Below are 13,081 nucleotides of genomic sequence, written 5' to 3'. Positions count from 1 at the left end.
TGTTGGACAGGTCTGCCTTAATATAGACCAGAAATTTTAAATTTTAACAGGTATGCTAGACTGATAACAATGGATATGGCACACTCTATTATCACGTGATGCAGGATTTATTGCTGTCATAAAAATAGTATTTTTCTTAGCAGCTCAACTTGGAGAAAGCGTAATTCAACTTAATAAAAGCATAGTTCAACTATAGCAAACCTTGAAAATACCAGGAAGAAATGTACACCATAGTACATCTATTTATTTTTATACTTTTCTTTTAAAATAATTGTTTAGTAACCCACTCTCAAATAGTTGGGGTGTCACTGTACATTGATTTACAGATTATGAAAGAACTTGAAAAAGTTGCTCATTAATATGAGTACAGTCTTATATATTCAATTTTCAACTTGAAATTGAGGTTATTTAAAAAAAATATAATTACTAAATATTGAGACTTTTTTTAAATAAACTATTTCTGTAAAATTAAGTAAGCATATATTTATAAAGATGAAAAGTAGGCTTAATGGTAGAAGAATGAATCACAATTTATTAGCTATTATAGCAGATAACTTTATATTGAAAAATTCATTATGTAAATCTACTAAGATCAGAGTAAATGTTTATATTGTTCATAATTTCTGTACATCAGGCCTTACAGTTTTTCTGATTTCTATTTAATATATATTGTCAAGCTCTACATAAAATGATTTTGTAAGTTTGAACAGCCCCTTACTTACTTCATTCTCTCTTAAAACAAGGCACATTCCTTTCTTCCCATAAACTGGAAAGGAAAATTTGAAGTAGGAGCCCTTTTTCTCTTTTTTTAAATACAGAAGTTCATAAATTTATAGTAACTGAACCATCATATTAATTCTCTGTACACTGCTGTATCACAAATTTATGGTTTATAGTTTCTATGCATGTTGGAAAACTGGGTCAAACTTTCATCCGCGATCTTGATTCACTGACATACGATACCCAGTAGACGATTGTAAATAATGCAAAGCATACAGGGAATAAAACTAAAGACACCTGGTCCACCATCCCACGCTGTGAGCCACAGTACAGCACAACATATTCAGCTACCATCCTAAACTTTCTCCTTGCAGGTAAATTTCCTCGCTCTCCTGGCACTCCATGACTTTCCTGGATTAAACAATGAAATAGTTTATTCATTCTCTTAAATTATACACTAGAATCATCACAGAAATGTTTAATATTTCATGCCAAACAATGTTAACAAGACTTACTTAGGGAATATATGAAGTGGCTGAGGATATATCAGATGAAGGCAATATTGGCCTTAAAAATGTGTAAATAATGATTAGTCCAGGACTAATGTTTGTGTTATTTCAATTTAGGAATGGGACATCATAGTCACTGCCCTGTTATATTTACTGTGTGTATGAGATCTGTCTGGTAATTTGTTCCTAGGGCATTTATGTACTGAAACATATGTTTATATATAGAAAGGAAGAGCCATGGACTATGAGATCGATGTTGTTGTTTGAGTCATCAGTACATAGATTGTTTGATGCAGCTCTCCATGCCGCCCTACCCTGTGCTAATCTTTTCATTTCTATGTAACTGCTCAATCCTACATCTGATATAATCTGCTTGTCATATTCATACCTTGGTCTACTCCTACCATTCTTACCACCTGCACTTCCCTCAAAAACCAACTGAACAAGTCCTGGGTGTCTTAAGATGTGTCATATCATTCTATCTCTTCTTCTTGTCAAATTTAGCCAAATCAATCTCCTCTCACCAATTTGATTCAATATCTCTTCATTCGTGATTCAATCCATCCATCTCACCTTCAGCATTCTTCTGTACTACCACATTTCAAAAGCTTCTATTCTCTTTCCTTTTTTTTTTGAGCTAGCTATCGTCCATGTTTCACTTCCATGCAATGCCACGCTCCAGACAAAAGTCTTCAAAAATATATTTCTAAATCCTACATCAATGTTCGGAGTGAGCAAATTTCTTTTTTAAAGAAAGGCCTTCCTTGCTTGTGCTAGTCTGCATTTTATGTCTGCCTTACTTCTGCCATTGTTAGTTATTTTACTACCCAAGTTACAATATTCACCTACTTGCTTTAAGACTTTGTTTCATAATCTAATATTACCTGCATCACCTGTGTTTGTTTGACTGTACTCCATTACTTTTAGACTTATTTATTTTCAACTTGTATTCCTTACCCAAGACTCCGTCCACACCATTCAGCAATTTCTCCAGATCTTCTACAATCTCAGATAAAATAACAATATCATCGGCAAATCTCAACGTTTTGATTTTCTATCCCTTTCCGAATTCCTCTTTGATTTCCTTTACTGCCTCTTCTATATAAACATTGAAAAGGAGAGGGGGACAAACTGCAGTCTTGCCTCACTTCTTTCTGGATTGCTGCTTCTTTATCAAAGCCCTTGATTCTTATCACTGCAGACTGATTTTTATACAGATTGTAGATAATTCTTCATTCTCGGTATCTGATCCCAATCATCTTCAGAACCTCAAATACCTTTGTCCCATCAACATTATAACAATGCCTTTTCTAGATCTGTGAATGCCACGTATGTGGGATTGTCCTTAATTCAATCCTCTAAAATCAGACGTAAAGTCAGGTTTGCTTTGCTTGTTCCTACATTTCTTCTGAATCCAAATTGATCTTCTCCCAACTCAGTTTCAACTTTTCCTTCCATTATTCTGTAAATAATATGTGTTAAAATTTTGCAGGTGTGAGATCCTAAACTAAGGGTGCAATAGTTTTCACACTTGTCAGCACCAGCTTGCTTAAGAATAGGTATAACAACATTCTGCCGAAAATCGGATGGCACTTCTCCTAAGATTGATGCCATCCCTATATGTGCCTAAAGTTGGAACTGGTCATTACTGATCATACAATAAGCAGTGTAATGGGAGGAGGATAAGATTATAATGTTATTTTCAAACAGTGTTTGTGTTTGTAAGGGGAAAGTTACATTGCTGTGACAAAAATTAAAGAAAATGACTGGTGGAAATGCACTAAGTAGGATCCAAAATTTCAGGAACTGCACACTAAAGAGGAACAAAAAACCCGTTTATACCCAACTCATATGGAACTTAACTGGGGCACGTGGAGTAGAGTTTAGTCTTGCTCACATAGTGGATTACATCCAAGCAACATATGAATAACTAGACAGCAAGAGTATAAAACCTACCTGTGTTAGTGTGATGTAAAGTGAATTGTAAAATATAAGTTTCTTTTACAAAAGAGTAAACTATTTTTCTTTCAAACAGAAAACCGGGGATATGGCAATATCTCCTTTAGCGACTGCATCACTACTTTCTAAGTTAATGAATACACTAAAGCATAATCAAATATTAGACTACAACATAATTAGCTTGGAAGCAAGGCAGACAATACAGGAAAAGCTGCAGATATTGTTAGATGAAACTTGGGCAAGAGCCTCATGTCACAGACCTAGGATTTGGATAATTTCTTCCAAAAAGGATAGTTAAAATATATTTCCTCTTCTTGCACAATTTCCTGTTGAGACTTATTTGGGTTTTTCTCATTTTCCTTGCAGAGAACTGTTGCAATTGCTTTCAGATTTTCTTAGACTGATAGCAAATGTATGAACATTGAACTGAAGCAAGTTCTCCTGTAGAAGGCATTGTCCCAATTGATGAACCATTCCCCTCTTCTTCATGAATATAGTGGTCAGTGTCTCTGCAGCTGTAAGTGATGCTGCAATGCAGATTCTGCTCTGCTTGGGTATGGCACTGATGAACATAGGTTTATCCTCAACTGTCATGACAGTTCTCTGGATGGCGCACAGCTTCATCTGTGTAGTGCTTATAGCCTATCTCATGATTAAATGATCCTCCCTGCTAGTGGTCCGCTGAGGTTGACCCAAGCCTTCTCAGCAGATGTATGTACCCGTACATTCCATTGTGTCTGGCACCGATGCTCAGTGTAGTTAGAATGGTTCAAGTGGTGAGCAATGTGCTGAAACATCCAAACTGCCTCTCTTAGTTTGACGATGCGGTCTCTCTCAAATTCATCTAGCTGGTAAAAAGCCTGTTGAATATGCCATCCAGGCATGCTGCATGTTCACTCAACTTAGCTCTGTGGCTCACACTGCTACTGAGGCCTTATTTCATGTCTTACATCTGTAAATAAAGGAGAGATATGTATGGCCCCTAGTTGTGCTTCCGCACGAGCAATGAGCATTAAACACAAATGAGATATATATCAGCCTCTGATGACTCTTGAGTGGCAACATTCATTGTACTCACGTGATTCATTAGTGGTGTGCCATTTTGTTTTGCAGATGAGTGTATCGTTACAAAGTTAGTTGGCTGCACAGTATGAGTCACATACCTGTAATAATTCATTTGGAATATAGTGGGTTTGAACTCCACCATTGGCAGCCCTGAAGATGGTTTGCCTTGGTTTCCTATTTTTAATACTGGAGAAATGCTGGGATTGTACACCCATTTCCTTCCCAGTCCTAAACCTTTCATACCCCATCATTGATGTAAACTTTCTAAGTTAGTGTGATATTAAACTGCATGCACCAGGCAAGTTGGCCACGTGCTTAGGGGCGCACAGCTGTGAGATTGCATCCGGGAGATAGTGGGTTCGAATCCCACTGTTGGCAGCCCTGAAGATGGCTTTCTGTGGTTTTCCATTTTCACACCATGCAAATGCTGGGGCTGTAGCTTAGTTAAGGCCACAGCCGCTTCCTTCCAACTCCTAGACCTTTCCTATCCCATTGTCGCCGTAAGACCTATCTGTGTCAGTGCAACGTAGAGCCACTAGCAACTTTACAAAACATAGACTTTATTCCATCTAACAGATGAGTTGATTTGTATTGATAAGGAGGATTTTATAAATAATTTTATTTGTAAAGTGATAACCGTCAATACAGAATGAGATTTATAACTTGCAAAGAGCCACTAGCAAAATACTGCATGCGGAAAAAACAACAACAATTGGGTATGTTAGTGCTATGCCTATGTATGAGTATGTATGACTAGAAATGATTCATTCTCTCAGTGTCTCATGTACAGGTGTGGCGGGTCTATTTATGCCAAATTAGCCATGCTAACATCATCCAGAATGAAAGATCAATAAATAAGATGGCATATAAATTGTTTATTTAATACTGTATAACCATAGCCACTTCCTATGGCTGATACCATACAACCATAAAGCATAATTCCCCTACTGTATAAATAACACAAAATCTTCACATCTGTCAACCAATGATGGCATGCTGACGGTGTGCCCTATTTGCTGTTTCTCTCAGGCAGACATAAGCAGCTTGAATTCAGTTGGGTCGGCTTGCACATTTGATGCGCTAGGAAACACACCAATACACTAGCAGGCTCGTGTGTTTGTCCCAATCGATAGGCTAACTTAACAGTAATAGCTGGCAGTTTTCAGCGGTGCTTATTACTAGCATGTCTTGTGCTTGCAAAGGGTATGTTGTTGTTAAAGGGAGATTTCAGTTATGATGGAGGATGAATTTGGCTGTTTTATTGAGGACTTAATTAAAACATTTATTCTCTAGCCAACCTTTTTTTTGCTAAGAAAAAAATAATTGACCACGGGAGACCCCACACCTATATCAGGCTATGGTAACAGAAAAAAGAGACTAAGTGTGTTGTTTTAATGATTCCTGGTACACAAATGATACATGGCTGTGTGGCTGTAGGAAGTTGTGTTCCTTGTATTGCTGGCCTTGCTTTTTATTTACAGCAGGCAAAATATTTGGACAACAAAGGGAATTTGTGGTGTTAACAGTTATTATGTACTTAAGAAAAGACATGAACAGTCTGTATGCCATGTTAAATCCAAAATGACTTTACTGAAGTTCTGTAGCACTAGAATAGAGGAATTCTGAAGCCTTGCCTTCAAAATTAATTGAGACAAGCATAATGAAACATTAAAGCAAACCGGTATATATTTGGTTGTCTAACAGATGTTGTTTGTTTCCTGCCAGAGTAAGAGTTGCCTTTTAGGGACCACATTGAAAACCATGACTCAGTTAATAAAGGAAATTTTGTTGATTTGTCCCATTATAGATCCATTTATGATGAAAAGTTACAGAACCACTTGGAAACCTCTGCTGCTCTTCTTGGTACTTCCCACAATTTCAAAAATGGTTTAATATAATTGATTCAGTCTCAGCTGTTTTGTTAAAGAAACTAAAAGAAGAAATCAAAGAAACACCATTTGTAACTGTGATAGGAGATGAGGCTATGGATTTAACACATACATCCCAGCTTTCTTCTGTGCTTCATTATGTTACATGTGATGATATTCAGGAGAGATTTATTAGGCTCTTTGATGCAAGTACTGACTGCTCTGGAGTTTCTGTGGCAGGCATGTTTTCAGTTTAATCAATGAATTCCAGTTTGGTGACAAATTAGTTGCTCGAATGTATGATGGGTGTTCCAATTGGCTGGAGCAGATAACAATCTACACAAATCATTCTGCCAAATATCAGTCAGCCTGCTATGTACTCAAGCTAAACCTAGTATTAAAACAATCTGTTACAGGCATTAAAGAATGCAAAGTAAACTTTGAAACACTGTCTGGGTTTGCAACTTTTTCCTCAAGATCTTCAAAGAGAAAAGCTGCATTTCAAACTTTTATTACTAAGCACTTGCCATCAGTTGCCCGGACCTGATTGATATATACAGAAGTGTTTGGTTGAAGTAATATAAGAAGTAAAAGAAGATCTGAAAAATTCTTCAAGTCACTCATAAGAAACACCGACAAATGGGACTATGAAACATGAATCTGTTCAAGAGATTTCTTTGCCACTCTACAGTATTTTGAATTTATTTTTCTTTCAAATATATTCTCACCTAAACTGCCTCAAGCAGAAATCTTGTTTAACATTTTACAAACCAGAATTATTGATATAAAATATTGTGCTGGTTAAGTCAATGAATTCGGGAGATTTTTGAATGACAAGCATGATAAATTTGATTTGTTTTGGAAGCAGTGCACAGAAAAACATTCATCAGTTTCATGAAATGAAAATTAAGTTCAAGCTGAAAGGCAGTGAATTGGTGATGTGGAAAATGACACAAAGAAATCATAATGCATAGTGCATTGTGAAGTACCGTACTTGATAATGGTTGGACATATAACTAACTGGTTTTCCAAATTGAATAAACTGGAATTTCTTGCTCTTTGGGATTTTGACTTATTTGAAACATACATAGGACACTATATCATTCATGGCCATTCAAGTTCCTGGTTAAATCATGTGGTAGGTACTTCAGCGTCCAAGGTTCTTACATTCAGGTTACCTACAATGGCTAATTTGCGATCATTGGCTGTTCGAGAGTAACGTCAGAGGGACCTGCTCTCTGAAAGTTGCCCGCTTCTGATCGCAGGAGATCTTCCCAATTGTGTCACAAGACTGTGGTTATTTCTGATAGGATTTTAGGGGGCACACTGTGCTACCGAAACCCAATAAAGTATTCTGAGCAAATCAAAACTGAGTCTTAAATATTACCACTAAACAAGCAATCAAACGAAAGAACAACCAAACAGTGCTATTATAACAAAGTGGATCTGACAATAACTGGCAAGTTTCTTCACCTTTATCTTCTTGACTTTATCCTTCGCAACATAAACACATTTTCTTCCACTTTTTCCTTACATTTGTTTAAAAATTGCATATAAGCATTTGTCCTCATTTTCACAAACATGGCTACCAGTTAACTACTTAAATTAGGATCATGTGCGCATGTTAAAGAAACCAGGTTCTGCATTACTCCCGACTATCTTTGGACTCTGAGTCCGTAATAAGAACAGAAAAACCGAGCGAGTTGGCCGTGTGGTTAGAGGTGCGTGGCTGTGAGCTTGCATCCGGGAGATAGTGGGATCAAATCCCACTGTCGGCAGCCCTGAAGATGGTTTTCCATGGTTTCCCATTTTCACACCAGGCAAATGCTGGGGCTGTACCTTAATTAAGGCCATGGGTGCTTCCTTCAACTCCTAGGTCTTTTCTATCCTATCGTCGCCATAAGACCCATCTGTGTTGGTGGGACGTAAAGCCACTAGCCAAAAAAAAAAAAAAAAAAAAAAAAAAATGAACAGAAAAGTTTCTCTATACCGTACCGGTACTTTGTGACCAGTGAGGTGTCGGCTTTGTAAGACTATGACATGACAGACTTTGAATCCAGGACCCCAAACAATATGTAGGCTTACTGTGATCTGTTCCTCCTAAGTCTGCTTGGAGACCTAAGTGTGGAGGAGTGCTTTAATATTTTTTAGCCATCCGACCTGCAATGTAATTCAAACCTTCGACCTCCATTTTGGTGTCAGTTTCACCAGCAAAATGTTGGAACAGAATCATGAAACTTCTTTCTCGACTGCTTTTCGCATACCTGTTGGGTTGCGGGTGGGAACTGTGTCGCAAATGTGGGCTTGGCTCTGCTTTACAGCTGGATGTCCTTCCTGACGTCAACCCTATGTGGAGGGATGTAATCGCTATTGCGTGTTTCTGTGGTGATTGATAATGTGTGTGTTATCTGAATATGAAGAGGAGAGTGGAGCAGTATCATATGTGCCTTCTTCAAAATAGCTTTCAAGAGAAGAATGTTCTAATTCACGACACATTACACTGCACTTCTGTAGCATTTCTGATGAGAGGTATTTGTCACTGGTTTCTATTTGCATGCTCTTGTGTTTCTCTATTTTACCAGCATTATTTCTGAGAATAATCATCTGAAAACGATAAAGAGCATTCAGCAGAGTAGAGTTGTTGTATAATCCTCCTCAATAACGGATCTGGGAAAACAAATTCCAGAGTGAATCGTAGTTCAGTCAGTGGGATAAAAACTACTTCATTTCTAGATTCTAAACTTCTGAGATCAGATATTTCAAGGAGGAGACAGTCATAAAGATAGTTTTCTGGAACACTTGAATAACTTTTTCTCTCTTTCAGAGGCTACACATTTTATTTAAAATTTCATCTTGATGTATTAACTGAAGATCATGCACACCTTTGCTAGGGACTTAAGAAATGGCTGGACTGTAAGAATTTGTGAGATCATGCCAATTATTAACAGTTTCCATTAATTCATTCATGCTTTCAGCAGCTATAGCTTCTGTGTGATAGAAATTCGGTAGTAGCTTTTCTTAGGTTCATCCTTTCAGTGCCCCTATAGTTTAGAAGACTATAATCACTATTGCGTGTTTCTGTGGTGGTTGGTGATGTGTGTGTTATCTGAATATGAAGAGGAGAGTGGAGCAATATCATATGTGCCTTCTTCAAATAGCTTTCAAGAGAGGAATGTTCTAATTCACGACACATTACACCGCAATTCTGTATCATGCTTTAATTTTGTGGCCATTAGTCTTAGCCAGTGACTCTTAGTCACTCTGGCACCTTAACATCAGAAAATAAAAATCTGGTGTCAAGAAACCAGTTCCTAAACAATTTCAAGAGGTGAGGAGTATCTCTAAAGAAGTATATTTTCTCAGGTTTTTGTGGGTTCAGAAACCATGTTTTTGTTGCATGGATTACACTCTCTCTCTCTCTCTCTCTCTCTCTCTCTCTGTCATTTCTGAAAGATGTTAAACCAAACTGTCTAGTATGTCTTTTGTCATCTTTTTATCGAAAACAGCGTAAATTACTTGCTTCCAGTTCTTGGTCAGTCCTCTCACCATCACAGCTTGCAATTGTGAACTGAAGTCTGTGATTTTATCCTTCAGTGGGTAAATTTGAAAGTGCTTTTGGTACACATTTTGTCAAACTGGAGGTCTGCAATTTTCCCATGGTCTTTATATGAGAGAGCAACAGGTATCTTCATCATTTGCAGAATATCTTCCACGATTCCACTTCCGTTCTGCATGTTATGCAACTTTTATCTCGTATAAATCTAAAGTTTCTTCCCTATATACCTTAAAGCGCAAGCTGCCGTTATGCCTTCATCAGCCCAAATCACATGGTTTTGCTGGTTTTTGAGTATCTTTATTTGATTTACAGTAAACATTCCTTTCAAACTGTTCACCAGTTTTGTATGGATGCTCTGAACAGAATATTTTAACCTCCTACTTTTAACCCTTTGGCCTACCATTACTTGTGAAAGGAAATATTCCCATACATACCATTGATTTTTTAGTCACATTAACATAAAATTGACTAATCACATACAAAAGAATACACAGAGCAAAGTGAGCTTTTAGCTCATATATAGTAACAGGAAACCGATGTCTTTGTTTGTAAGTATTACTTGTTTCAAGGGAAGCAGATAAATTAGCAAGAAATGTAGAGGCATAGGCAATGGATTCCTTAGTAATGTGATCCCACTGTGGGGTTAGAAATTCATTCCTTTTCTTTTGAATTATTTCTCAACCCCCTCCTCACTAAAGAGTGAATTTCAGAAACTGGTTTGCATGTTACAGAAACAGTTTTATTGTCAACAAGATCACAATTCCAAGTATCATTTTGCTAGACTTCTCACCCGCTCTTGTTGCATTCTGGTTTTGTCACGTAGTTTCAGTTGGCACTATCACCTCGGAACTGAAATCAGAATCACTTTCACCACTGTCAGTTGAAGAAAAGAAGTATTTTCACTCTCCAGAGAATCATTTCCACATTCAACATCACTTATTTTCAAGCCAGTTACGAATAACCTCATCCATGCCACGCTTGGATGCCACCATGATTGTTTACAAATTACAATGAGCGGCAAACTGAGGTGGTTTTTATTTCCCGTATTTCAGTTCAGAGTTACTATTTACACATAGAAAATAACTTCAGGTATCATCTGACTTCAACTGGGTAGGCTGCAAAACAGACAGAATAAATCTCTCTGACCAGCTAACCGCGATAATGAACTTATAAATGTTCCATGCACCAGGACGGAAGTGTCCGTCAAAGTACGTTGCCGCCTTACGATCGCAGGACGGAAGGTTCTGTCAAAGTATGGCAATGGGTTAATTAACTCCTTATCCCATTCGCCTCACATTTAAATACCATAGGAGTTCACTAAGAAATCACATTTAAATACCGCTCTAGGCCGGCGTCATCACACTATTATTTAGAAAATCATACAAAACCAACCAGTAAATATTCCTTTCTGAAAATTTGCATGCATAATAAAGAAGTAATAAACTTACCAATGCTGCTATTTTAGTACGTCTGCTTGGTGTGGTACACCTCAAAACATTCTTCTAAGTGAAGAGCTACGCCACACTTTTTGCACTGCCAGCAACTTTCGCTTCTTTTACCCCGGCTGTAGCACACAACACACCTTCTTGTGACTTTTGATTTCTTCTCTGTGGGGGGAATACGCATGGGAAAGTGGGCCCATGATTTAGCTTGTAATCTGGTTGGGGTGGTGCTCGCTGAAGGTCGACCTCGAACCGAGTACTGCGGCAACCGAACAGTCTCTAGTAGCTGCTGCGCAATGCTAGTTAGGAAGTCCGTGTAGCTCGTCTTTCTGTTAGCAGCGATCTTGTGATACACAGTGAAGGAATTGAAAATACACATATCCAGGAGGTAAAAGAATATTTTCCTATATCCTTTCACTGTGCGTCGCATGACGGGGAACAGAGCTGTAACCTGATCCTGAAGGTCAACACCACCCATCCCCTTCTGATATTCAAGGCCACATTTGGGCTTTATCACTTCTTCCCTCGGGGTTTGCCCTCTCTTACGTCTGAGTTTGCCTGTCCCTGTGGTGAGAAAGCAAACATCCTTGTTATCTTTCCACTTCACACACAACATACTGTCTTACTGATATCGCGAGGCATGTCTTTTCGGTTCTGTCTAACAGTTCCAGTTACATTCATCTACTTGTCATGTAGCCTTTTGAATAAATCTGGGGAAGAATACCAGTTATCTAAAAACAATGTATGTCCCCGGCCTAACAAGGGTTCACACATGTTGAGAACAACGTTTGTACTTGCTGGCAGACTTGGATCCGTTACATCATCACCTACATAAATTTTGAAAGACAGACAGTAGCCAGAACTTGATTCACAAATTTTGTAAATTTTTATTCCAAACCTAGAACGTTTAGACCTATTACACAGGACAGATGAAAGGCGGCCTCTGAATTTCATTAGACTTTCATCTAGAGCAATGTCTTGTGAAGGTAAATATAATTCTGAAAATTTGGAGCAGAAATGTTGTATTATAGGCCTAATCTTTCTTAGTTTGTCACTACTATCGACTTGTTCATCGTCAACAAAATGTAAAAATCGTGAAATTATAATAAATCTTCCCCTGCTCATGGTTTCACGAAAAATAGGAGTGTTTATACACCTGTTTTTACTCCAGTATAACTGTATTCTTGACTTCCGCACTTGTGACATTAGTATAACTAACGCAAAATATGCCCTAATTTCGTCGGATGTAGTCTCAAACCATTTGTCATCGTCATTCAACTTTTTTCTGTCGAAATTGCTCAACTGTTTTGCTGCATATGAATTTGTCTCGACAGATATTTTGTCAAACAAAGGGTTCATGTATTCACAAAAAACTGAGAGTTCAGATAGTGGCTGCGTATCAAACTTTTTCGATAAATTTTCGCTAACTCCACTGTATTCACTAAACTTATGTACAACAGGTTTATTGTCACTTATTGTCCAGTTCCAGTCAGTCAAGTTAGTCTGTGCCGAGGTATGAGCTCGTTTCGAAGGACTCGGCACACCGTCGTTATTTGCTTCACTTTCCGTGTCATCAGAACTATTATACGCATCGCTAGTACTCGAACTAAGGACTTCAGGGTCTATTTCGTCGTCACAAACATCACTGCCTTCAATATCACTCTCCAGAACACTATCTATTAGCTTCCGTATTCCTTCTTCATCAACACCAGCATATCTGCTTGACGCCATGATGGCAACTGACAAGAGCGAAATTATGTGAATAAAGATTCTCTTATCTCTTGTTCCGGAAGTGTGCGAGAACCTGGCGAAAGGGAAAAAACCGAAACCACATGTATAAACTTCAGCTCAGAATGCATACAAGTGGCGTCTGTGGGTTAGTGACTGAACTACATGGATTGATGTACAGCTGTGCATCGCCGCGAGCAGAGCTCGTCATTTGATTCATATGCCACGAGTAAC

The 13,081-nt window shown here is 38.0% G+C and overlaps 1 protein-coding gene across 1 annotated transcript in view; it reads right to left on the bottom strand.

The window, feature by feature from the left end:
- Positions 1–921: 921 nt before the first annotated feature.
- The window catches only part of LOC136863748 (glycine receptor subunit alpha-4-like), a 185,396-nt gene continuing 173,236 nt past the window's right edge, over positions 922–13,081 (bottom strand). Inside the window, exon 8 of the mRNA XM_067140100.2 lies at positions 922–1,131. Within this exon, the coding sequence (XP_066996201.2) occupies positions 922–1,131 (210 nt within the window). The remainder of the gene's footprint in view (positions 1,132–13,081) is intronic.

Source organism: Anabrus simplex, chromosome 2, assembly GCF_040414725.1.
Source record: "Anabrus simplex isolate iqAnaSimp1 chromosome 2, ASM4041472v1, whole genome shotgun sequence".
In the NCBI taxonomy this organism is placed as follows: domain Eukaryota; kingdom Metazoa; phylum Arthropoda; class Insecta; order Orthoptera; family Tettigoniidae; genus Anabrus; species Anabrus simplex.
This window is presented reverse-complemented; position numbering and strand designations above follow the sequence as displayed.